A 27,347-nucleotide genomic window follows, 5' to 3' on the forward strand; every position below is an offset into this window, starting at 1 on the left:
AGCCCAAACCTACACTAATTACCCTACACTATATATATCTACTAGATACCCAAAATTTCCCACACAAAAAGTCAAATGGTCAAAATGGACTATTTTTCCTTTTCTTTTCTTTTCCTTTGCTTTTCCTTTTTTTCTTCTTCTTTTCTTTTCTTTCCCCTTTCCTCCTTCCCGTGAGAACATAGCAGCCACGCCACCCGGTGGTACTGCCGCCGTCAGCCACCTGCCGGCGACCCCAACAGCCACGCCTTTCCCCTCTCCTCTTTTCCCTTCTTTTCTTTTTCTTTTTCTTCTTTATTTTCCTTTAATCCCCTCTTTGTTTTCATGTAGGAACACGGATACCACCACCTCACTGTTGTCGCGGCTCCACCGCAGTTGTCCGCCGGCGCCGCTGTCACCTCCGGCCAGCAGCAGGCCGCCAGCCACCACCCCTTTTTGGCTTGGTTCCTCTCTTCCTCTTCCTTTTCTTATTTTTATTTATTAGTTTAGTTTTGATTTTATTAGTTTCAAAATGGTTAATTTAGTATCAAATCATGTTTTAATTGATTTACAGATATAATTTCATATTATTATTATAAGTATTATTTTCAGATTTGGATATAATTAAAGTAAGGGTTTCTAATTTATTAAAGATGTAATTTTTAGGGTTCTTATACTATTTGATTTGGGGCTTTTGTTTATCTATTGATTTTATTGATTAATTGGGCATAATAGTATGTTTTAACCAAGTTTTTAAGGGAGTTTTGATGAAATATGTTGCTGGAATTTTATTTAAAGTAGTAGATTTGCGATTTTATAAAAGGGTTTAATTACCCATTAAAGAAGAGTTTAATTAGGGGTTTTTAAATAATTTTCAGATTATTTTAAATAGTCTAAAGTGGATTTAAGTTGCTGGAAATTGTGTATACAAGAGCAATTGATATAGTATTATTGTCCCTTTATGTAGGAGACGTGATTCGAGAGGTGTTGTAGTGTATTTGGCCACTTTACGGGCTTAATTGAGGTACGTTCGCGTACTTAGCATATATTTTGATGATGTAGAACCATGCTAGGCTTGATTTCAATCAATTACAAGTAGTATCATGCTAAGGTTTATGTATAGAATTGTGAATTAATGGTGTTGGTGATTGAATTGTGAAGCATGAATTATTTGTGATGGTTTATGGATTGGAAAATTATATTTGGGCATTTCGTGTTTGAACCACACTTTTATTTATGGCATGTTAGAATGCATGATTAATTAAACTACATGTTTAATTATGTTTGGAATATTGAAAAGGTATTTTATTATGGTTCAAATAATTTTTATTGATGCTTTAAGCATGAGGAAGGAGTTATATAAGTGTCTATGTCCACAAGGGATAAATTGTATGTTGGTGCCTTTGTGCACTTAAGTTGTTTTTAACACCGAGGGATAGGATTTTTGACGCTTTTATGCGTTTAAGGTGTCTTTGACACTGAGGTAGAATTAAAAAGGGTTCAACATTAAATAATATGTGGTCACTAATTATTCAAGAATTAAATTGGTATGTTTGGTTGATTGAATAATTAAGGTTGATTGATTTATTATGCTTAGAGAGTCATCACCAAGTCCAATTACATGTAAATAACGTAAAGTGTAAGAGATTACGCACCAAAACTCTTGGAACGTATATACCTTGAGTATGAACAATGGGGAGAGTTATGGGGTTTTATATTTAACCATAACTTCTAATAGAGTACAGGACGTTGTACATTCCTTTTTATTTATTATTATGCGCAGGAATTCCGCCACCTTTGAGTGGTTTTGTCGCTGGCACGATTAGCTCCCGTGTTAGTTAACCTCAATTTATTTGGGGGAGGGATAGTTGGAAACCCATTCGATGCGTAATCAACACTAAATAAATTATTTAGTGTCTAGTTAAAGAGTCTTGTTGAATGTGGTGTGTGCTTTTTCACAGGTGCATTGAGGTAAGGGTGTGTTGATAGGTGAAAGCATGTTAGTGTGTTTATTTACGCTTATGTACTCAGCTTTGCTGATTGTGTGTGTTTGTGTGTTTTTGCCTTGTCTTTACTTTGGCCCTACGACGACCCATTTTCTAATGGCGAGTAGTGGGGACAAGTAGAGAGGAGGTTTTCAGGTGATGAAGCATATTCATGATGGGCATGAGTGAAGAGCGAATCATGCTTAGTTTCCATAGGACTATGATGTGATTTATTGCTTTATTGATTATATTATTATTATGCTTGTGAGACTACTGTAAAGGTTTTCACGTTTCATTTGGTTTTGTTAAGGGTCTACAATGGTTCCAAGTTGTAGGTTGTTTTTGTTTGACTTTACTTTCGTTTGGTTTGGTTTGGTTTGTTGTGGATGGTTTTAAGGATAGTCCACTATGTATCTTTGATAATTGCCTTAGCCGTTTTCACGGTGGTGGTAATATCTTAGATATTCCTATTTAAATTTTTAAATAGGGCAAAACAGGTATTTTAAAAGAAAGGAATTTCTAGGGTGTTACAACCTAATTCCCGAAGCTCCTGCTTCTCGCTATTATGGCCTAAGACTTACTCCCACCATTGAACCAAATACCCAAAGCTTGCCAATAGGAACACCTTTTATAGTGTGGAATGTTCGTGATGTATCTAGGCCATCATTTGTTGCCAATTTCCAATCCGTAGTTGATAAGCACAATCCCGGACTTATAATACTCCTTGAGACTCGAGCTACCCTTAGGAACTGGACCCAATTGTATGCTAAAATTCTGAAAACAAACTTTCAAGAGGCTTGTCTGCCTGGTCTTGGTTCCATAGGGGGTATCATTGTGTTATGGGATGCTTGTCAAGTGCATTGTGAAACTATGTTCAACTCCGGAGGCGCATGCGAGTTTCTCGGGGTGGGATCTCTCAAAGTGAGTCTCAAGCCCCTCTTCACATTGTTCTCATAATATAAATTTGATACATGATTATGGTTACTTTATTTGGACATCACCATAACTAATACATTCTTTGACTAAAGATGTATAATGTAGGTTAAGGGGCAAGGTGAAGATGGAGCTAGTACTTCTGCGGGTGCGAATGGCGAATGAGGGTCCTGGTGGTGACAAGGAGTAGTAATTTGGGGTGTGAAGCTATTGCCATGTTTGATCTTGCTATTATTCTTTTTATGTTGGGTTGTTTTATTTTCAGTTGTGGTTATGAACTATGTCTCAATTTTATTATGTAATATTTTCTATGTTCCGGATATTCCTAAATTCCGGTTATCGAACAATTATGTTTGTATTCCTATGTTTAGACTCCTAACTTTAATTTCGACATTATCATGGTAGTTCATATATATATGTTATATCCAACTTTGGCCGGGGATTCGACCGCTCCCTTATTCCCATGCTATACATGTAAGTGGGGGACAAATATTAGTTATTTTTAGCATATATTTTAAAAAAATAACAATTTTTATGTTAGTTATTTTTCCATAATTAAACCAAAATTCCAATGTTTATTGATAAATACAATATTGCAAACACAATGACCTTCCTTAACTTCAAAGAAGAATAGTCAACCAAAAAAACATAGATTACAAATTGGACCATGTGTAGCAATTAAGGCCCAATTTGCAGATTAGTAGTCCATTTAAAGAAGATTAGTCAAGTAGTGTATGATAAATTACAAATTAGACAACCATTAATTGCAATATCGAACAATTCAGGCCCAATATCTAACAGATAAGGCCCAATATCCAAACACAATGGTTATCTAACTTATAATGTTTCAAATAGTTATCATATATTATAATATCAACCTGTCAAATAATCAATAACAAGCAATTATTATAACTCAATTATTCTAATTATCTAACTTTATAACCCCATTGTACACCATTTCTGGCTATAAAATCATCCTCAAGCAACACCCCATCATAGCAACACTGCTCTGAAACATCACCGCACTCAAAGGCTACACCATCCTATCCGAGAAGAATCTGGTTTCCCACAGTGTCTTCGCTACACTGCTCAAGTTCATAAAAAAAATGCAACATCAAGTTCAAAAATGAAAAAAGAAGTAACAAATTGGCCCAAGGACTCCACTTTCTTAACCATGTTGTATAAACAATATTGCAAGTTTACAGCCTATGTTTTGAACTACAAACACAAGGGATTCTTTCTCGTGGGGCTAAGCAGAATTCATGAAACATACTTCAGAATCATAATATTGCATTACTTTGGAAAAAATACCTGCAAACTTTGACTTAAGCTGTGATCAAAGTCAATCTGCCTTGCTACACCTTTATCAATCATCTCGTGTTCATCACCAGATGCATATGCCTGCTTTTTTTTGGCTCGCTCCTTTCGCCGCCGTTTCTCTACGTATTTCTTTCTCCTTTCCTCCTTTTGACGACACACTTCCTCGTACGTCGTCATAAACCTTATAGCTCTGACACACCCAGGCCCCCTGTTTGTTGGCGGATCCTTAATGCCACCATCAACTGGTAGCTCAACATTCACCACTGCATGATCATCATCTTCACCACAATCGGCAAATTGTGCACCTACAACAACACTCCTGCCCACAGAGGAAGGAGTACAGAATTGGGGTGCGTTGTTAACACTATGTGGCATGCTGTTAGTCAAGGCCTACCAACATTGCTCATAGGTAGAGCTGGTTTCACTACCTTCTTAATCTGCATTTCTAACTGTTGAAGCCCATCAATAACCATTCTCAATGCCTCATCATTCTCACTTGCAAGACATGATATTGTCTCAAATGCAACCATCATTTTATCATACCGAAGCACTTCCTCAGTCTTAGACAGGTCATGGTACGCGACTTTTACTCTAGTATGCTTGCGGTAAATATCTTTCCGCCATCTATCCAAAATGTATTTCTTCGGGACATTAGGGATTTGTTGGGACTCAAGGGCATTAATACAATGCATGCAAAGAATCCCATTGCACTCAAACAACATGCATTCACATTCAACTTCTTGTGTTTTTTCATTGTATAATACCCGGTAGATTCTCCACCGATTAATCAGTTTCTCCTTCTTGTCAATGTCACTGTAATTATACACTCTATCTTTAATAAGGTGCTCATACAACCCCTCTTCAATCTCCTTGCTGCTTCTGCAATTACAGTACATCAACCTCTTACACTCCCATTGCACCTCCACGAATTTCGCATCCGTATACACATTCCTAAATGTCTCTTTTATCTTAAAATCTGTTAGTAGGGTATGAAGATACATAGTAGAATTCCCATCAGCCAACCGTTCTGCTTCAATGCGGTGTTCCATAGCCCTAACATATCTCTCAGCAAAGTCACATAGACCAGTATGCCTATCAAAAAACTCATAGAAAAAATATGGATGCTCTCCGACCTCTGAGTGGTCTTCATTCTAGCCCAAAACATGTGCTTCATTGCTGCCGGAATCCACATTTCCATCTCCGAATACAAAACAGCCAACCACAAGTTACTCTCTAGCTTATGCGTAGCTATAAACTCCTTCCACCTCAATTGGAACTCTTCCATACTTAAACTATCATAAATGATATTCTTCAGCTCATCTTTAAACTAAGCATACCCTTTACACTTGCCTAACTTGCTGCCAAATTTTTCAGTTATATGCCAGATACACCATCTACGTCGTGTTTGTGGCATAACTTCCTTCAACGCCTTGAGCATGGCTGCATCTTGATCAGTCAAGATAGCCATTGGAGGGGTCCCCCCTACGGCATCAATCCAAGTAGAAAACACCCACCTAAAATTAAATAAACAACAAAATCAAAGAAATATCTCGGACAAATGTTACATTCAAATGAAATACAATTACAAAATTCAAAATTAGTAAGCTATCACCTAACTTGAAGGTTTCAGTGTTTTCACGAGAAATAAGAGCACAACTGTAGACACCTAAAAATGTCTCCCCAAAACCAAACCCGATGATGAACAACCTTTCACCGCCATTATTGGTCGGGTTGAGTATTTAATCTTGGAGTGCTTAAATCCATATTTCCATTTCATAAACCAACCCAATTCCTAGCCCATTTCCTCAAACCATAACTTATTTTCCTTTTTTCGTGCCTTTAAACCCAAAATAATTCATTTCGTGTCCTTTAAAATCATTCATTTCGTGTCCTTTTTGTAAAAACGTTTATTGAATAGTTGGATGGGGCTTTAAAAGAGCTTTCCAACGATATATTATAAGCTCAAATCCGAGTTATAACGAATAAGTTATGGCCAAAATATTAAACTGAGCCCAAACCGAACCTAAGCCCACCTTACCTACGACCCAATGATCACGTGGAGGGTCCAAATTATTTGATCCAATTCCTAAACAAATTAGGATTAATTAGTAGCTTCTATAAGTTTCTAAAAGATCTTAATTATTCATTTTCGAAAAGATAAGATTTATGAGTTTGAAATTGAATAAAACTCCTTTTTTAGAAAGTCCTAATTTTATTCGAATTGAAAGACATTCAAAGATAGACAGATATTATTTTCGTGCCTCATATTTTTTATCCAAATTTTATACGGTTGGATAGCCCTTGAAATTATCTTTCCAATGATATAATATAATATCAATTCCGAGTTATAACGGAAAAGATATGAATAAAATGTCAAACTCTATCCAAAACTGACACCGTCTCACTATTTCGGACATATCTTTTATTCTACAAAACATTTTAATATGATTCTAATTGGTTAGAAAGTAGACTTCAAGAGCTTTCCAACGATATCTTATTCATCTTATTCCGATTTCAAAAGATATGATAAAAATAAAAACCGCAAAAACTGTTGTCTATCGCAAGAGTTTTATCCGATTCGAATTCTTATCTTTTCTTGATTCTTCGACCTTCTTTTTTCTCTATAAATAGAGGTCATATCTCCCCTTTTTTCAAACATCAACAAGTTTGATCATAAAATAATTCTCTTCTCCATTTTTAGCCTAAAACACTAGCCTCCCTATTCTTTCATTCCTTCCTTAAGCACCCCAAGGAGTCCATACTTTACCCAAAGTTCTATACTTAAACCAAGGCGTGAAAGGTAGAATTAACTGAGGGTTTGGACCAAATCAACTCTACTTTAATTTAATTTCCATTTTATTTATATTTTTATTGAAGTTACTAACAATTTATTCATGATGTAGCAATTTAAAGGAACGCGCAGAATGTGAGTAATTAATTAATTTAATTACTCTTATTTTATTTTAATATTGCTAGTATCATGATTAGGGTTATTTTATATTTAATTTGACTAACGCTATTATTGTTGAATTGCTTCCAATAGTAATGTTTATTCTATTATTATTTTTATGATCACTATATTGCATGTTTAAAGGGAACATGTGATATGTCTATTTTATATAGTGTTTTACCCCCGTCCCGTGGTCATTATTAGTAGTGTTTCTGGCTCTTTCGGGCCACTTTTATTACTAATATGTGTTTTCTAGTGTTTTCGTAGTTTTGGTTAAGTTTTGCAGGGAATTGCACCTTTGGAGCATTTTCCCGGGATTTTTATGAAGCGACTACGAGCATTGGAGGAACACGACCACTTTTGGAGCCCAAGGCCGGCTAGAGCCATCGAGCCGGTGATTAAGGGCTCGGTTATTTGGATCACGAGGCAATTGGACCATGTATTTGAGACCCTAGAGGAAATATGGATTGGGCCGAGAAATCTAGCCCAATCGAAGTCCAAGCCTTGAAGATGAAGACCGGGCCCGATCGGGCAAGCATACGCCCGATCGGGCGGCTGCGCGCATGAATGCTATCAAGGAAAGGCGCGCCCGATCGGGTGAGTGTAGGCTCGATCGGGCGCGGCATATTAGACTGGGCGTGGTAAAAAAGGCGGGCCCGATCGGGCGCGTGTTTTTCCTAGTGTCTGATTAAGTTTAGTTAATTCTTGTTTTAGGAGAAGTATATATACGTTTTGTACGGATTATTTACTTACCTTCTTTCTCGTAGACTTTCTCTCTCTACTTAGTATTATTTCTCTCTCTTAAATTCTCTCTAAACTCTTGTTCTTAATTCCTTCATTAATTCCAGATTTATTTTGGTACAATTTCTTCCCCTTTTAATTTCAGCCATTTTAATTATTATCTTGTTTATGTTATTAATTGTTTATTTGATTGGATTAGTTATGATGATTAGTGAGTAGTTTAATTCTAGGGTTTATGGGGATCCATAATTAATATGAAGGGATAGTTTGTGAATGTTTAGCAATATTGAATTGATGAATCGAGCAGATGTTGATTTAATATTAAAGGCTATTTTTAATAGGAACTTAGGTCTAATAAATTGCGAGAGCCTGTTAGATCTATGTTGGTTAATAAATTGCGAGAGCCTGTTAATCATATTATCTATGCATTGTTAATTATTAATTACTTCGTTCTATCCCGGAATATTAATTATTGGTGAACCTGTGACCCTAGGTTTCCTTATTATTGATTCTTTTCTTCCTAAACTCATTCTTCGTAGTATAGAATTCACATTTAAAATATTGGTTACTTAGATAATTTAGATTATATTAATTAATTAGAATTAAAAAGACCTGTTTCCCTATGGAGTTCGACCCTACTTCCCTATCTACCTTAGTTAGTGATTTAGGTAATTATTTTTGATTAGGGGATACGACTTTACCTTGTCAAAATTTGGCGCCGTTGCCGGGGAAACGGTTTTATTTTTATTTTCTGATTATATTTTTGTAGTCTAGATTATCCCCTTTTTGCCTCAGAGAACATTAGTTCTTTGAGGCAAATCTCATATTTGTCTTTAGTTCTTTGTTTATGCCCAGGTGTTCTAGATCAGGTGACATCCCTTTTGATCCTAAATCGAGCGTTCTTTTCATAGGCAAAGGAGACTCTATAGACAAATTCTGGCGGGTTCTAAGGAGGACAACGATCGAAGAGATCCTCCCCCTAATTCTAGTGATACAGATATTCCTTCAGATTCAGAATCAGAGATGACGGCCTAGAAGAAACTAAGTGATTATTCGCAACCAAAGCTCACAGATTTCCCGCACCTTACTCCTACTCCGGCTCTAGATGGAGTTCAATTTGAGATCAAGCCCCAATTTATCACTATGATAGAGAGGAAGCAGTTCAGCGGAGCTAAGGGTGAAGATCCTAATCTTCACATCGCAGATTTCTGCCAATATTGTAACACCATTAGACAAGCCGGGGTTACGCAGGACCAAATCAGGGAGATTCTCTTTCCCTTTTCATTATGTGGCAAAGCAAAATTATGGTTTAATGGTTTGAATAGAATTGCACTTGGTATTACTGACTGGGAAACTTTTGCTTTGAATTTCTATAATAAATATTATCCTGTAGAGAGAACAGCGGTGCTAAGAAGTGCTATTCAGAACTTCGCTCAAGAGGCCGACGAAACATTATATGAGGCTTGGGAGAGGTTTAAGGATCTACAGAGAGAGTGCCCCCACCACAATCTAGCACAATGGCAATTGATCCAAGCATTCTATAATGGACTTGGAAATTCTTCTAGATCAGTACTAGATTCGGCAGCTAGTGGGAGGTTTATGAATTTAAATGTGGATGATGCAGGACAGGTTATCGAAGACATGGCAATACACAATTCCCAATATGGGAATCCGAGGGGGTTTGCAAAAAAGGGAAAACATAATGTCAATTCCGTATCCTTTTTGCAAGCTCAATTAACATCTATTTGCCAAAAATTAGATAATCTTACTGCTGATCCTAACTCTGTAGCTAATGTTTCTGCTGTTGCTAACCATGAATCTTTTTGTGAAAATTGTGGAATTGTAGGTCATTGGGAGCAAGATTGTAGGAGCTCTATGGAACAAGTTAATTCCTTCCAAACCTATAGGAAAAATAACCCCTATTCCAATTCCTACAATGCCGGTTATAAAAACCATCCTTATCTTTCATACCGGAGTACCAATGTACAAAACCCTCCACCTCCACAACAACCACAACAGCAACCCCCACCACAGAAAAAATATTATCATCCTAATGCCGGCCAGAAAAGCCAAGCATCACCCTCATCATCTTCCGACCCTGCCATGACAGAAATTAGAGCAATGCTAGCTAATATGCAAAAGCACATGGAGAGTAGGGATGCGCAAATTGATTCTATTCTAGCCCATAATAAAATCATGGACAATCAAATTGCACAACTTTCATCTACCCTACAATCCCGTCAGCAGGGAGCTCTACCATCACAACCTATCCATCCTACAGATCATGCTAATGCAATCACTCTAAGGAGTGGTTCACATTATGATGGACCTCCTATGCCAAAGGAAGATGGACCAGTTCCTGATCTAGATTCCTCTATACCAAACGGTAATCCTGCTAGCCCTGCAGGGCTACAAAAAGATACTAACCCTACTAATGTTTCTGTGCAGGGTAAATTGTAGGATAAGGGAGGAGTTGTGCAGAGCCCAGTTATCAAGCTTCCATTCCCTAATAGACAACTGAAGAGTAAGCTTGATAAACAATTCGGTAAGTTTTTAGAGGTTGTGAAAAACCTGCAGGTAACAGTTCCTTTCACTGATTTAATCACTCAAGTACCTGCTTATGCTAAATTCATGAAAGACATTCTGACTAGGAAAAGGGCCTTTAATGAAGTAGAAACTGTAGCTTTCACAGAGGAGTGTAGCGCTTATTTGCAAAATAAATCCCATCCTAAATTAAAGGATCCTGGTAGTTTTTCTATCCCTTGTCACATTGGGAATGTTTTTATTGATAAAGCTTTATGTGATTTGGGTGCTAGTGTCAGTGTCCTACCATCATCTATATGTGCTAAATTAAATATGGGGGAATTCAAAATTACTAATATAACTTTGCAAATGGCAGATCGTTCGGTAAAATATCCCTTAGGTATTTTAGAGGACGTACCTGTCAGTGTTGGTAAATTTTTTATTCCTGTTGATTTTGTTGTTTTAGATATGGAAGAGGACACACAAATACCCATTATATTAGGTAGGCCTTTCCTCCACACTGCAGGAGCTATTATTGATGTGAAAAATGGTAAACTAACCCTTTCTGTAGGTGACGATAACGTTACCTTTAATTTAGGGAAGGTTTTGAAAGGGCCTATGTTAGAGGAAAATTGTTTTTATATTGATACAATTGATATAATGGACGATATTTGTGTTGATAGCTTGCCACAGGTCCTTGCGAAGGATCCCTTGGAGGAAGTTCTCTGCGGGAATTTATCTAGCGACAATGCAAGCATTTGGGGTAATGAGATACAGGATGTTGAAAATGCTCTTTCCTTCGAAGAGTTAAGCCCCAAGGAGACAATGAAGGTAGTAAACTTAGTTCAGGAATCAACACCTGCAGAGGTCAAGAAACCTGAGCTAAAACCTCTCCCTTCTCATTTAAAATATGTTTTTCTAGATGAGCAGGAACTACACCCCGTGATCATCAGTACTGCACTCACTGACCTACAATCTTCCCAACTTCTAGGGGTTCTCAAAACCCATAAGAAGGCTATAGGGTATAGTATTGATGATCAGAGTATTAGCCCTGATTTTTGCATGCACAGGATTCATCTAGAGGAAAATTACAAGCCCTGCATTCAACCCCAACGAAGATTAAATCCAAACATGCAGGAAGTAGTCAAGAAAGAGGTGATGAAATTACTTGATGCAGGTATCATCTATCCTATTTTTGACTCCAAGTGGGTAAGTCCTGTGCAGGTAGTACCGAAGAAGGGTGGGATGGCTGTGATAACTAATGATAACAATGAATTAATTCCCACTAGAACTGTAACAGGGTGGCGTATGTGCATAGACTATCGTAGACTAAATATCGCCACTAAAAAGGATCACTTCCCTCTCCCCTTTATTGATCAAATGCTTGAGAGGTTAGCTAATCACAAATTATTTTGCTATTTGGACGGGTATTCGGGATTTTTCCAAATTCCGATCCACCCTGAAGATCAGGAAAAGACCACCTTTACATGCCCTTATGGCACTTTTGCATATCGTAGAATGCCCTTTGGTTTATGTAATGCACCTGCTACCTTTCAACGTTGCATGATGAGCATTTTTTCTGATTTCATAGAGTCTATTATGGAGGTCTTTATGGACGATTTTAGCGTATATGGTTCTTCATTTGATTCATGCTTAATTAATCTCGCTAAAATTTTGAAAAGATGTGAAGAATGCAACTTAGTACTTAATTGGGAGAAATGTCACTTTATGGTGACAGAGGGAGTAGTCCTTGGCCATATTATATCTGATAAAGGCATACAAGTAGACAAAGCTAAAATATCAGTGATTGAGCAATTACCTCCCCCAGTCAATGTTAAGGGAGTTAGAAGCTTCTTGGGTCATGCGGGGTTTTATCGCCGCTTTATCAAAGATTTTTCTAAAATTGCTAAACCACTGACACAGCTTTTGCTCAAGGATGCCCCATTTATTTTTACTGACGAGTGTCTTGAGGCTTTTCACAGGATTAAGCAGGCTTTGATATCGGCACCCATCATATGTGCTCCCGATTGGAACCTCCCTTTCGAGATCATGTGTGATGCAAGTGACTTTGCACTAGGAGCCGTGCTCGGACAGAGGAAGGATAAGGTTTTGCATGCTATTTATTATGCTAGCAAAACCTTAGATGAAGCCCAAGTCAACTATGCCACCACAGAAAATGAGTTTCTTGCTGTTATTTATGCTTTAGAAAAATTTAGATCATATCTAGTTGGTTCTAAAGTTATTGTTTTTACTGATCATGCAGCATTGAAATACTTGATAGCCAAGGCGGAATCAAAGCCAAGGCTACTCCGTTGGGTTCTCTTGCTCCAAGATTTCAACATTGAAATAAAAGATAAAAAGGGAGCAGAGAACGTAGTGGCATACCACTTGTCACGTATCAGGTATGATGAGGGTAAGGATTCTTTACCTATAGATGATTCTTTCCCTGATGACAACCTGTATGCAGTTGTAGAGCATCACCCTTGGTACGCCGATTTTGCTAATTATATAGTGGGTGGTACTCTACCTCCTGACTTGTCCTACCAACAGAAAAAGAAATTCCTTTATGATGTTAAACATTATTTTTGGGATGACCCTTTTTGTTTCGTGAGTGTGCAGATGGATTATTTCGCATGTGTGTTCCCGAATGGGAGGTTCACGGCGTCCTTACCAGTTGCCATACTTCACCCTATGGTGGACATCATGGCCCCACTAAAACGGTGGCTAAGATTAATGAGTCAGGCTTCTTTTGGCCTACTATGTTTAAAGATGCTAACACTTTTGTGCAGGCTTGTGACTCTTGCCAGAGGACTGGCAACATTTCGCGGAGGCATGAGATGCCCCAAACTGGGATTCTCGAAGTTGAAATATTCGATGTTTGGGGTATCGATTATATGGGGTCGTTCCCATCTTCCAATGGGAATTGTTACATACTTGTAGCCGTCGATTATGTGTCCAAGTGGGTAAAAGCCATAGCTTCACCAACAAATGACTCCAAGGTAGTCATTAAGCTCTTCAAGAAGATCATATTTCCCAGGTTTGGTGTTCCACGAGCTATTATTAGTGATGGGGGTACCCACTTCCATGAAAGACAATTGGATAACCTCCTCAAGAAGTATGGCGTATATCACAGAACAGGGCTTAGTTACCACCCTCAAACTAGTGGTCAAGTTGAGGTCTCTAATAGGGAAATCAAGGCGATCCTAGAAAAGGTAGTAGCCAAGTCAAGGAAAGATTGGAGCATGAAGCTTGATGACACACTTTGGGCATACCGAACAGCATTTAAGACAACGATCGGTACTTCACCTTATAGATTGGTCTATGGTAAGGCATGTCATCTTCCCGTAGAATTGGAGTACAAAGATTTTTTGGCGATCAAAGAGATTAATATGGATTCTAAGGCCACGGGTAAGAAGAGACTCCTCCAACTCAATGAGTTGGATGAGTTTAGATTGTCGGCATATGATAGTGCGCGGATCTACAAGGAGAAGACCAAGAAGTGGCATGACAAGAGGATCCTACCAAGAGAGTTCGCACCGGGCGATAAGGTTCTTCTCTTTAATTCTAGATTGAAGATTTTCCCAGGAAAGTTGAAGTGTAGATGGTCCGGTCCCTTCACTGTCACAAAGGTGAACAAATTTGGTTCGGTAGAGTTGGTGAATGACAAAGGTGAAGAATTCAAGGTGAATGGCCAAAGGTTGAAATTGTATCATGAAGGTGCTACCATTAGAGATGTGGAGGAGACTCTCCTAACTCCACTTCCAACATGAGTTTCAAGGTGGTGAGAAGGTCGTGCGGAACCTAGATAAACCAGCGCTTTGCGGGAGGCAACCCGTATTTCATGCTTTCTAGGCTAGTTTTCCTTTGAACTTCCTTTTTCTTATTTTATTTTTATTTTTACTTTTATTTTTTTAAAGAGGCGAGGAGAGTGATATTTCACCAGTTTTTAAGTGTTGTTGTACAGGTATGAATTTGACAGGTATAAAGACTTAGAAAAAATTTGAAGAAGAAACGAAATCGGGGAATAAGGCTCTCTCGGGCCCGATCGGGCGAGGTTCGCCCGATCGGGCGCGCAAGCCACCCAGAATTCAGCAGCAATTTTACCCGATCGGGCGACGTTGCCCGATCGGGCGCGTAAGTGAGCTAAAAATTGGAACAAATTTCGCCCGATCGGGCGCGCAAGCTCAGTTGGATTCAGGGGCTATTTTCGCCCGATCAGGCGAAGCTTGCCCGATCGGGCAATTTTTTAGGAAAATCGAGTAAAAGAAAAAGAAATGTCGGGCGAAGCTCGCCCGATCGGGCGAGAAAAAGGGCGAAAATTCGTTCGCGTTCGCGCCCGATCGGGCGCGCAACTTGAGTTTTGAATGTTCGCACTTTCGCCCGATCGGGCGAGGCTCGCCTGATCGGGCGCGCCTTCAGGCCGACCCCCCTTTATTTTCTTTTCTCTTCTTTCTTTCCTCATTTCCTCCTTATTTCATCTTCTTCATTCACTTTCTCTCTCTAAACCCTCCATTTTCAAACCTTAAACTTACACTTCAATCCAAGATCTTCTCCAATTCTTCCATCCAAAATAAAAAAATTTTACATATTCCATCTCCCCTCACCTTCCTCTACACTCTATACTAATTTTCCCCAATTTTCTCTCAACTTTTCCCAAACCCTAAGAGAGAGAAACCTCAAATTTTCTACTATTTTAAAAGATAATGGCCTCCAAGCATTCGAGAAATCAAAGGGGTGAGAGCTCTAGTGCACCACAACCAACAATCAACCCGGACCTTCAAATTCCGGGATGGGAGGAGGTTGTAATCACCTCGGAGGAGCAACGGGTTTGGATGATCAACCTCATCGATCGTCAGGTAATTTCTACCCGTTTCATTCATCATCCTACTTTAGCTAGGCTAGGTCTTGATAAATACGTAGAAAAATTGTTCAAGGGCATAGGCATGAGTGGGTTTTTTCAAATGTGCCACGATACTTATGATTATTTAACATTGGAATTTATATCAAGTTTTAATGTTATCAAAATGAATGCACTTATCACTCATGTCCAATTTCGATTGTTAAACAACAATGTGAGACTAACTTTAAAAGAATTTGGTAAGTTGTTTGACTTGAAATCGGACAAGCCTATTGAACCCTCTCAAGACCACACCGCCGTGGTCTATAAGAGGTTAACAGGGGAGGATTTGGTGAACCTCCAACATGCCAAAGGGACGTGGATTCAACATCCCGTCCCCAAACTTTGGCAAAGATTTGCCGGTCTTACTATTTTTGGGAGGCATGAACCGGCAAATGTTCGGAGGGATGAATTGGAATTATTGGCTTCCTATATAATTCCTAATGCTGAAAAATTAAATTTACCCCATAGGATAGCCAACCATTTCCAAAGGGCCGCCAATGCGGCCGAGGCTAGTAGGTCTAGAGCGCCTATTTACTTTGGGGGGTTAGTGACCCATATAGCTAGGAAACACTTAGGTTGGAACCCCGATGGCCATAGGAAAGTTGTGGGATCGAACCTAATGGACCTACCCTATTTAGGGGGCTTGAATTGGGTACAACCGGTGGGGAGTGATACTTGGTGGATTGTCCACCGACAATCGGGTAGGAGGGACCAAGCCTTTACCTTACCCAACCCTGCCTTGACCAAATTTGAGAGGGGGAAGCCCTCTTATACTTTCGAGTTAGATGGTCAAGGTGAGGTTCAACCACCTCACCCCTCACCACAACCTCACCAATCCCCCATTCACCACTCACCCCACTACCCACCACCCCCACCTTTCACCTACGGCATGCCCACTTCCTCGGTCGATTACAATGTCGACCCAAATGCCCCATATGACTTTTCGGCTTTTAGGAGCCAATTAGACCGCATTGAGACGGGGCAAGGGAGGGTTGAGGGCATGATGCAAAACCTAGACTCTAGGTTAAGTACCCTAGATGGGCGGGTTGGTCTTATTGAGAGGAACCTTGGGAGGGGCCTTTACCCAATGTATGATGATTATGCCCGTCGGGGGGCTATTCCTCCCGATTCCCTTACTCCCGATTGGTTCCAATACCCCCAAGGAGGGTATTCTCACTCCGGTGCTTATGGTACTTATGGGGACTACTCTTCGGTCCACGGATATGGGGGTATGGGTGGGAATGTAGACCCTAACTACTATGCCGGTGGTTCGGGGTATGGTGGTGGTGGCTCTAGCCATGGAGGAGCCGGCTCTAGCCACGGTGGGGGGTACTCTAGGATGGATGAGGATGAAGAGTAGGCTACTCTCCCAAGTCAATGAGGGCATTGCTTGATTTGGCTTGGGGGGTGTTCTTTCACTTGGAAATTCTCTTCCTTTTCTCTCTTTATTTGCTTTCTAGTATAGTTTTTATTTGCTTTCCTAGTGTAGTTTTTTATTGCTTTCTTATATTTGAAAAATACAAAAAAAATTGAAAAAATAAAAAATTCAAAAATACGTTCCAATGAATTGTAAATCATACTTCCCTGTGCCCCATACTTGAGAAAATTGTTTTGATTCTTGGTATTTGATGATGAATATTGTGGATTTGTTGGTCATGATTTGAAGTCTAATTGTTTGGATTCCTAAACATGCGTCAATTTTTTCCAACTACTTGTGAATATAATGCTTGACTAGTTGATTTGGTTAGGAAATGTGTGATAGTTCCATAATTCCTGGTATGTCAATGAATTTGAGTATTGATTTGCAACTATGAGTAGTGTTTCATGACTTTTTATTATGCACATGAGGAGGACGAAGGCATTCATTCTTTTAGGTAGCCTTCAGAGTATTTAGATACATTTGTTACCTTCTTGTCACCCATGTTGTTGCTTGTGCCCTTTTATTGTTTATAGCCACATTACAAGCCTTAATTGCCCCATTGGTTACTAGTCCCAAGCTTGGCTTGGGGGAGCTATTAGTGAGTGAGGTGAGGGAGTTTGTAGTGTGCACTTTATTTGCACAATTTGGGTGGGTTTTGAGAAGTAATTTGTTTTGATCATATTTTTGTTTTTATGAGGTTGGAAGTTGTAAATATTTGAGAAAAATAAAAGTGTGATGAAAAAAAGGAAGTTCAAAGAAAAAAAGTGAGAAATTTGAAAAAAAGAAAGTGAACTTCTAAGAAAAAAAAAAGGAAAAAATGCTTGATGTTCAAATGTTCTAAGTGAAGATCAATCAAAAGAAAGAAAAAAAAAGGGTTGAGTTTCAATGTAAATATTTCAAGTTATGAGTTAAAGGGTTTGTTTTTCACTCAAGTTCTACATTATCATATTTTTATGAGTGAAATTGTGAGTGTTGGGATTGTTTTTATTGTTTGAAGTTGGTTATGTTGGAGATGTGTATGATCATTATTTTTTATCATGGATTTATTAGGATTTGGCTCCCTTAATGCATAGCTTTTCTCTCACATAATCCCAAATTTATCCTACCTTTACCCTAGCCTTACATTACAAGCCTAAAAGACCTTCCGACCTTGTGCATAGAAGTTATGTAAATGTGAAAGTGTTGCTTTTCAATGCAAGTTATGACTTGGCATATTTCGAGTCGACTAGTAGGATGAGCGTTCAACGTTTTTATACACACGAGAGTGTGAGTTGGGAGGGCATTGTTCACATTAAAGGGGTTGGGTGGAGAGCGATCGAGTACATTCTTTACTCGCCACATAAATGAGAGTCGAGTGTGTGGGCACTAGTCTTGAATTCTATATGCTCTTGTGGTTTGCTCTACTTGACAATTGTTGGGGAGGAAGGGTGATTAGATGAATAAGATTGATTGATGTTGAAGCATGTTCATTTAATTTTACCTTGAATCGTTGGCTTTTGATTTGTTTATTGGGGTGAAGTATGTTTTATAAGTTCATTGACGAGCTCTTTGCTTAGGGACAAGCAAAGGGTTTGGCTTGGGGGAGTTTGATATGTCTATTTTATATAGTGTTTTACCCCCGTCCCGTGGTCATTATTAGTAGTGTTTTTGGCTCTTTCGGACCACTTTTATTACTAATATGTGTTTTCTAGTGTTTTCGTAGTTTTGGTTAAGTTTTGCAGGGAATTGCACCTTTGGAGCATTTTCCCGGGATTTTTATGAAGCGACTACGAGCATTGGAGGAACACGACCACTTTTGGAGCCCAAGGCCGGCTAGAGCCATCGAGCCGGTGATTAAGGGCTCGGTTATTTGGATCACGAGGCAATTGGACCATGTATTTGAGACCCGAGAGGAAATATGGATTGGGCCGAGAAATCTAGCCCAATCGAAGTCCAAGCCTTGAAGATGAAGACCGGGCCCGATCGGGCAAGCATACGCCCGATCGGGCGGCTGCGCGCATGAATGCTATCAAGGAAAGGCGCGCCCGATCGGGTGAGTGTAGGCTCGATCGGGCGCGGCATATTAGACTGGGCGTGGTAAAAAAGGCGGGCCCGATCGGGCGCGTGTTTTTCCTAGTGTCTGATTAAGTTTAGTTAATTCTTGTTTTAGGAGAAGTATATATACGTTTTGTACGGATTATTTACTTACCTTCTTTCTCGTAGACTTTCTCTCTCTACTTAGTATTATTTCTCTCTCTTAAATTCTCTCTAAACTCTTGTTCTTAATTCCTTCATTAATTCCAGATTTGTTTTGGTACAATTTCTTCCCTTTTTAATTTCAGCCATTTTAATTATTTTCTTGTTTATGTTTTTAATTGTTTATTTGATTGGATTAGTTATGATGATTAGTGAGTAGTTTAATTCTAGTGTTTATGGGGATCCATAATTAATATGAAGGGATAGTTTGTGAATGTTTAGCAATATTGAATTGATGAATCGAGCAGATGTTGATTTAATATTAAAGGCTATTTTTAATAGGAACTTAGGTCTAATAAATTGCGAGAGCCTGTTAGATCTATGTTGGTTAATAAATTGCGAGAGCCTGTTAATCATATTATCTATGCATTGTTAATTATTAATTACTTCGTTCTATCCCGGAATATTAATTATTGGTGAACCTGTGACCCTAGGTTTCCTTATTATTGATTCTTTTCTCCCTAAACTCATTCTTCGTAGTATAGAATTCACATTTAAAATATTGGTTACTTAGATAATTTAGATTATATTAATTAATTAGAATTAAAAAGACATGTTTCCCTGTGGAGTTCGACCCTACTTCCCTATCTACCTTAGTTAGTGATTTAGGTAATTATTTTTTATTAGGGGATACGACTTTACCTTGTCAATATGTAATTGAAAATCACGCCTAATAAGATAATTTGGACAACCGGCTTAGGTTCCTTTTTAATCTTGTTATTAAATCAAGTGATCACAATATTTTAGAATTATGCGTTGCATTAATATTCAACCAATTTAGCATAATAATAGTTTGGAGCAAATTGAATATTTTGTTTGTATGTCTTTGAGATCGCAGGATTCACTTTTCACTATAAGAATCGAGTAGAGGCCAATACGGGCGAATGTGACTCCATGACTCACTTCGTACCATCATCCTCGATCCTCCTTTCGTGGTTCCGAACCATATGGAGTTAGTAATCTCATGGATTATGAATGGGGTGTAACCTTCACGGGTCAATTGTTGTTGCCTTCGTTGTCCCTTTATTCGTGGTTGCCTTTTATGATCCGTGAACGGTTTACAAGTTCCTTAAAAACTTGTTGGCGGCTCCCTACTTTATTTGTCCCTAATCGTATTATGTCAATTCCCACTTCCTATGAGTGCCAAGCATATTCACCACATGCTTTTAACGTAGGCGCACTTCGAGCGACGCCTACAATTTGGCGACTCCACTGGGGAGGATTCTTGGTTATTTATCGATTTGCGTGATCGGTAGTTAATCGAGATGAGTGGATGAGACTTAAAAGATTCTTGAAAAATATTCCTGTGATTTAATTGGCATTGTCACATATGCATATGCATTTTAGCTTACCTATTTTGCCACAATAGTACGTGTTCTACGTATGTGACTAGCCCGAGGGATTTATGCTCTATCAACCCGAAAACGCTCATGGCAATAAGGGTTCATTCGAGTTTTTAAAGCCACCCAAACCATGGAGTCGAGTTCGATTTCATCACGAACTTGTGGAGCCGCCCGTTGGCATACACCCTCAAGGGAAGCTGCATTGCTAACGCGTCCAAACTCTTAACCATGGTACCCTTTGACACCCAAAAACTTGACCATAGTCGAACATAGAACTTGACTTTAGGTTGCGAACTTCATTGCATCATGCGTGACAATATGCTTATATTTGCATTTTTTTATTGACTTTTTTTAATTTTTTTTTCTCTTATCAAACCCTTTTTATTTTTTTTTTTAGAGTCGAGTCATAGATTTTTTTAAAATTTGAGTCAACTCGGATTTTTTATTCCCGTATACTGCATAAGAGTCAACTTGTTTTGGTCATAGCCGGAGTTCTAGAAAGGGTTACGTGTCGTGCAACCTATGGATCTGTAGCCCCGAGTTTTATCTTTCATTTGGAGCTGGTTTTGTCCTAATCAGAGTCACAGATCAAAAGTTATAACCGATATACTACAGCCTGTCAAGTTTAGGTGTCTTTTTAGCGTTACCTTTTTTATTTTATTTAAAAAAAAAAAAATTTCGTGTCAAGCTAGTCTTAGCCAAGTCCTTTAATCCGTGTCAACTCGTATAACATAGGATTATAGATTTTTTTATTTATTTATATTTTTTTATACCCATGAGTCATAACTCTTCTAGAATTCTAGTCCTCTTCCTAGTTTCTTGTGATCGATTTTTGCGTTAACCTTAACATGTGTTTTTTGTCTTTGATTGTTGTTGATCTTATTTATGACTAACGATTGCCAATGGACCGTTTTCACCTAGTAAATAGCATAAACATTAAAATTGGACAAAATTAATCAAGTTAGTTTGTCTTTTAGTCTTCTGTGCTCACCACAAGAAAAACGGGTTTGGGCGACGAACTTCATTAGTGTGGGCAACGAAATATGTTTTCGTTGCACAAAAATGTTAATATGGGCTTCTAATCCAATTTCGTTGCCCAAATCTATATTTTGGGCGACGAAATACAATCCCGTAGCCCAATATGACTTTTGTGCCACGAGTATATATATATGGGCTACCAATTTGTTTTTCGTTGCCCAAATTTAATAACGACGACGAATTAATTTAATTCTACAGTCGCCCAAAACTTAAAAATAAGGCGGAAATTTTAATTTTTATTTTGTAATTTCCCACGTTCACAAATTAGTATAGGGTTCTCTCGCGGTTTTTCCCAAACTAATGAACTCTTAATTCTATTCAAAAAAAATAAAAAATGAACTACTCTTAATTAATCAGGTATTCAACTCCCACCTCACCTCTAATTCAATCTTCTCCCTAAAACGAAACCCTCGTACTCTACCTCTAATTGCATAATCTTCTCCTCAAATCAGGTTTTTTCGGTGGCCGCTCCGATCTAGTCTGGTTCTCTCCGACGCGACACACAAAATCTTACACTACACTCGCATCTAAAGATTATCTATTCAGGTAATTCGCATCTACAAATTCGTTTTTTTTTTAACATTTTTGGGTGAAATTTGGTCTTTGAATTGATATAATCTGCTATGTGAGTCGATTGATTTAACATGCAAGGTAGAAATCCCATTTTATTTGTCGAATTATAGGAAATTTGAGCGTTTTTATAGAAGTCGATTGATTAATCAATGAATCCTGTTAACAATGGTTTTGGTTCGTTGTTTATTCTCTTTCAATTTTGTTGCGATTATGTATTTTTGGTTCAGATATGTTTAGTTTCTTGCTAATTTTGTAGTAAATTGTACTGTTGTTTTATTTACAATTTTATTGTGATTTTTATTGAGAATTTCTTGCAATTTTAGTTGATTGATTATACTTTATATCTAGGCAATACTTAAAATGATCATTACATGTAATTTACATAATCAGATTAATATTTGCATAGATAATATTCATTCTGTTGGACATATCTTGGGATTTTTCTCATACAGTGGGTCTAATTTAAAGTATTAAAAGAAAAGATGGATAACTTGACTACCTGCATCTTTTGATACTTAAAAATGGAATGAGATTGATGTAATTGAGCTGTCTTTGCCTAAAAATTGAGCTGTTGCCTGTTAAGAATCTTTAAACTATATGTTAGAATATATTGGGATATATTCTGACTTTGTATATTTGTTATATATGTTAGGAGTATAATTAGCTTTAGATGTATCCCTTAATTAGAGCTAATCAGTTTGTATACTCTAGCTAATTCCTAGCTAATCAGTTTGTATACTCTGCCTAACTTCACGCTTGTAATCTTGTATATAAGCCAAGGATGCTTAATGAATTGAGGAAGGAAAGATTCCCCATAATTCTTTCACTATACAATCTCATTCCAGTTAAAACTATAACTTTGTGTCAAAAAAAAGTTAAAACTATAACTTATTAACCATATTAATATTTGCATTGATAATTAGGTATCTTACATCTAGAGGGTTCAAAAGATATATTTCCCTTTAATTCGGATATCTTTATACTAGGCACTAAACCAAATTTATAATATTCAATTAGAAATGCCTTAAGAAACAATTAAATTGGCACGGCATCATTCCATAAGATTTAGTATTAGTTAGTCTAAAGTCTAAACTTTAACAGACCAATATAAATAATTCAAGTAATAAAGTTTCAAGTTTAACTTGAAGTTCCTATTATATAAAAAATTAAAACCTCCAAATTTTTCATCACTTGTTTTGGTATGTTTGTTTTTGTGATGAATATGATGATATAAGATTTTCTTGTTCACACGGTTAATAGCTAAACTATCTAATGTGATCATTTTTTTGTCGCTAATGTTTTTTTTTTTAATTATTGTTTGTAAGAATGAATATGGATCGAAGTTGGATGAATCATAATGGTGTAAAGGATAGACAAAAAAAGGAGTACATAGCGGGTGTTAATGAATTTCTACGGTTTGCTTTTAGGGGAATAAGTGGTGAAACAATGTTGAAATGTCCTTGTCTTAACTGTAGATTGGTTATGTCACAAACTCGTAAAAATATGCTATGTCACTTGCTAGTATATGGCATTGATCGTAGTTACAACCCATGGTTGAGTCACGGAGAAAATGTAGAGCAAATTGATAAAAATAAAGATCAAGGGTATGTAGCAGAGGTTTCAGATAATGAGAGTGAGGATCGTCCTTTTGATGACATGGCTCCATTTGTTTTCGATGCAACAAGCGCGTGGAATTCTATAAACTCTACATCAATCAATGAAAATGAAAGAACCACAGATATAGGATCAAGTAGTGGCACTAGTGAAACTCCTATGTTGCTCCAAAAATTAGTGGAGGATATGGAGGCTGACTTGTATCCGGGATGTAAAACATTTAAGAGATTGGAGTTTATTATGTCATTGTTGCACATTAAAGTTAGCAACAAGTGGAGTGATAAGTCTTTTTCAATGTTATTGAATGCATTGCATAGGGCGTTTAATTATGATAACAATTTGCCTTCAAGCTCTTATGACGCAAAAAAATATACTAAAGCGCTAGGGTTAGATTATGTTAAGATTGATGCATGCGTCAACCATTGTGTTTTATTTAGAAAGGAGTTTGCAAATGAAGTTAAATGTCCTAAGTGTTCAGCACCTAGATGGAAGCAGGATATTTCTCAAGATGATGAGAATTCAGATGAAGATGAGGGTGTCCATAGAAAAACACGAGTACCTCAATTAGTCTTGCGCCATTTTCCACTTATTCCAAGGCTCCAAAGGATGTTCATGTGCTCCAATCTAGCAATGCACATGCGGTGGCATAATAAAGGACATGCTGGTGATAATGACGACGGTATTATGAGACACCCAAGAGATTCAAAATCGTGGAAGTCTTTAGATGAGCTATATCCCGAATTTGCTGCAGATGCACGTAATGTACGCTTGGCTTTAGCTAGTGATGGGTTCAATCCTGGGGCGAACATGAGTAGTAGATATAGCATATGGCCTGTTATGTTAGTACCTTATAATTTACCTCCTTGGATGTGCATGAAAAGTGACAACATGATGTTGTCATTATTAATTCCCGGCCCTAAATCTCCTGGTAATGACATAGATGTTTTTTTGCAACCTTTGATAGATGAGTTGAAGGAATTATGGGAGAGTGGGGTACAAACCTTTGATGCCCATAGTAAGGAGACATTTAATATGCGAGCAGTGTTAATGTGGACAATTAGTGATTTCCCAGCATATGCCAATTTGTCTGGCTGGAGCACTAAAGGGGTGAAGGCTTGCCCTAATTGCCACAAAGACACAAATTCCGAATGGTTGAAACATGGCCACAAATGGTGTTATATGTGTCATCGTGTTTTTTTAGAACCAAATCATAAGTGGAGACTTAATAAGAGGTTCTTTAGTAAGAAAGTTGAAAGGCGCGCACCACCTAATCCATTATCAGGGAATGATGCTTTGGAGCAGCTACATGGATACCCTAATGTGGAATTTGGTAAAGATAATAAAGGGAAACGAAAAAGAGGCGAAAGATATATTGTTCACCAGTGGAAAAAGATTAGCGTTTTTTTTCAATTGCCTTATTGGAGACATCTGTTAGTTCGACATAACTTGGATGTGATGCATGTGGAAAAAAAACGTTTGTGAAAATATATTAGGCACATTGCTTGACTTACCTGGAAAGAACAAAGACTCTGTAAATGCTCGGTTGGATTTAGAAGCCATGAAAATGCACGATGATCTTCGACCGAAGAAAGTAAGGGACAAGTATCAAATACCGCGAGCCCCTTTCAACTTGACCTTACATGAAAGGAGGAAAATTGTCACATTTTTATCGAAATTAGCGTTCCCCGATGGTTATTCATCTAACATTTCTCGATGTGCTTCTTTGCAAGATGGAAAAATCATAGGAATGAAAACTCATGATTTTCATGTTTTCATGCAAGATTTGCTTACCCCGACCTTTCAAGGTGTCTTAGATGAAAAAGTTTTAGAACCTTTAAGAGAGCTTAGTTTGTTTTTTAAGCAGCTTTGCGCTAAGACCTTAAAAGTAGCCGACTTGGAACGAATGGAAGCAAATATAGCAATCACATTATGCAAGCTAGAACGTATCTTTGTTCCGGCTTTCTTTGATGTGATGATTCATCTTCCCATACACTTAGCTACAGAAGCAAAATTGGCTGGACCTGTGCATTATCGCTGGATGTATCGATTTGAAAGGTAAGTTTAATTTATTGTATGTCTAAATATCTAAATATAAAGTGAATTTTATTACACTTATTCTAGTCTTTATTATTAGAGCAATGCGGACATTTAAATCATTTGTACGGAACAAAGCACATCCTGTAGGATCAATTGCCGAAGGGTATATTCAGAAGGAATTACTAGTATTTTGTGCTAGATATCTCTCTAAGATTGAGACACAATTCAATCGTTTAGATCGAAATGAGGATATGAACTATCCACAACTTCATAGTCTTTCGGTGTTTTATAACACCGGCAAGACATTGGGGAAGCCAAATTTAAAGCAATTGAGTATTGAAGATTGGAGAAAAGCTCAATTGTATGTTTTGCAGAATTGTGAAGAAGCACAACCTTTTTTTTGAGTAAGTATATAAAATTATAATTATATTATTATACGATTATACGGACTAAATGTTGCTAAACAATTTTTTTTTTTGTTCGTAGTGAGTATGAGAATGACATAGGCCATCGAGATGTTGAATTCTGCAAGTGGTTTGAGAATAGAGTAAGATAGTGCTTTATTCCTATATATATATATATATATATATATATATATATATATATATATATATATATATATATATATATATATATATATATATATATATATATATATACACATAAATACATTAAATTCTGCACATATATTCATTTTTTATTTGTATTTATATTGAAAATAATTAGATTATACAACTTTGGGAAGATAAGGATGAACGAGTTACAGAAGAATTATTGTGCTTGGCACGAGGGCCAATGAAGCGTGTTGTAACTTTTGATGGATATGTTATTAATGGGTTTAGATTTCACACTAAAAAGCGTCAAAGACATCGAAAAACCCAAAATAGTGGCGTTATTGTATTAGGGGATGCAGAGAGTGGAGGGAAGGACTTTTACGGGACTTTAGATGAAGTTATTGTTCTGGAGTATGATGCCTTAGAAAACCGAACAAGTCCTAAGGTGGTATTGTTTAGGTGTAAGTGGTTTGATGTATTCAGCGACGGAAGAGGGATTAAAAAGGACAAATTTGGGTCTACGCTTGTCAATGTTTCTCGTACATTGCAAACAAATGAACCTTTTGCATTAGCCTTTCAGATTGAACAAGTTTTCTTTATCTCTTCTCATGATGAGCGACATTGGAAATATGTAATTAAAGTTAAGCCACGTAACTTTTTTGATTTCCCTAATGATGAAGACGCTGAACAAAATGAAGATCTATGGAATATTGTGGAAGAAGGAGCAACTAACCTTGAAGAGTTCACTGCACTTAGTGATGAGGAAATCAATATGGTAAGAGATGATGTTGAACCAGAGTTGGTTGATGCAGAGGTCATCTTAGAATGTACTAATAACATTGTTGACACGGATAATGACGATGAGCAAGAAGAGGAAAGTGAAGAGGATGATGAAGACGATCTTGATACAAGCTCTAGCGTGCATGAGATAGATGAGAATCTTGAGGATGTAGAATCTGACAGCGATAGTTCTACAGATTCCCCTTCTTAGTTTTTGGTAATTGATGTTTTCTAAACTAAAATGAAGTAAATGAGTCACTTAAATCATTTTTTCTTCATTAATAAATATATTGTATTGGTATAATTGCAGTTACCCAGCACCCGCGGAGAATGTTGCAATTTAGGCGCTACTACAATCTATAATCAAATCTTTGTTGCTCTTAGTTAGTAATTTGCAAAACTATTTTTATGCATTAGTGGTTTTC

General features: G+C 37.5%; 2 protein-coding genes across 2 annotated transcripts; one reads left to right on the forward strand and one right to left on the reverse strand.

Annotated features, from left to right (window-relative positions):
• Nucleotides 1–4,597: 4,597 nt before the first annotated feature.
• On the reverse strand, nucleotides 4,598–5,682 carry LOC145636894 (protein FAR1-RELATED SEQUENCE 2-like). Its single transcript, XM_081688431.1, has 2 exons — nucleotides 5,552–5,682; nucleotides 4,598–5,306 (listed from the first exon to the last, which is right to left on the reverse strand). Exons 1-2 carry the CDS (start codon nucleotides 5,680–5,682, stop codon nucleotides 4,598–4,600), a joined length of 840 nt encoding a protein of 279 aa, XP_081544557.1.
• A 17,581-nt stretch (nucleotides 5,683–23,263) lies between these two features.
• LOC145636895 (uncharacterized) lies at nucleotides 23,264–27,133 on the forward strand. The gene is made up of 5 exons (XM_081688432.1): nucleotides 23,264–24,881; nucleotides 25,045–25,606; nucleotides 25,686–25,949; nucleotides 26,075–26,135; nucleotides 26,315–27,133. Exons 1-5 carry the CDS (start codon nucleotides 23,264–23,266, stop codon nucleotides 27,131–27,133), a joined length of 3,324 nt encoding a protein of 1,107 aa, XP_081544558.1.
• The last annotated feature ends 214 nt before the right edge of the window (nucleotides 27,134–27,347 follow it).

The sequence above is a fragment of the Chenopodium album genome, chromosome 6 (assembly GCF_948465745.1).
Source record: "Chenopodium album chromosome 6, dcCheAlbu1.1, whole genome shotgun sequence".
In the NCBI taxonomy this organism is placed as follows: Eukaryota; Viridiplantae; Streptophyta; class Magnoliopsida; order Caryophyllales; family Amaranthaceae; genus Chenopodium; species Chenopodium album.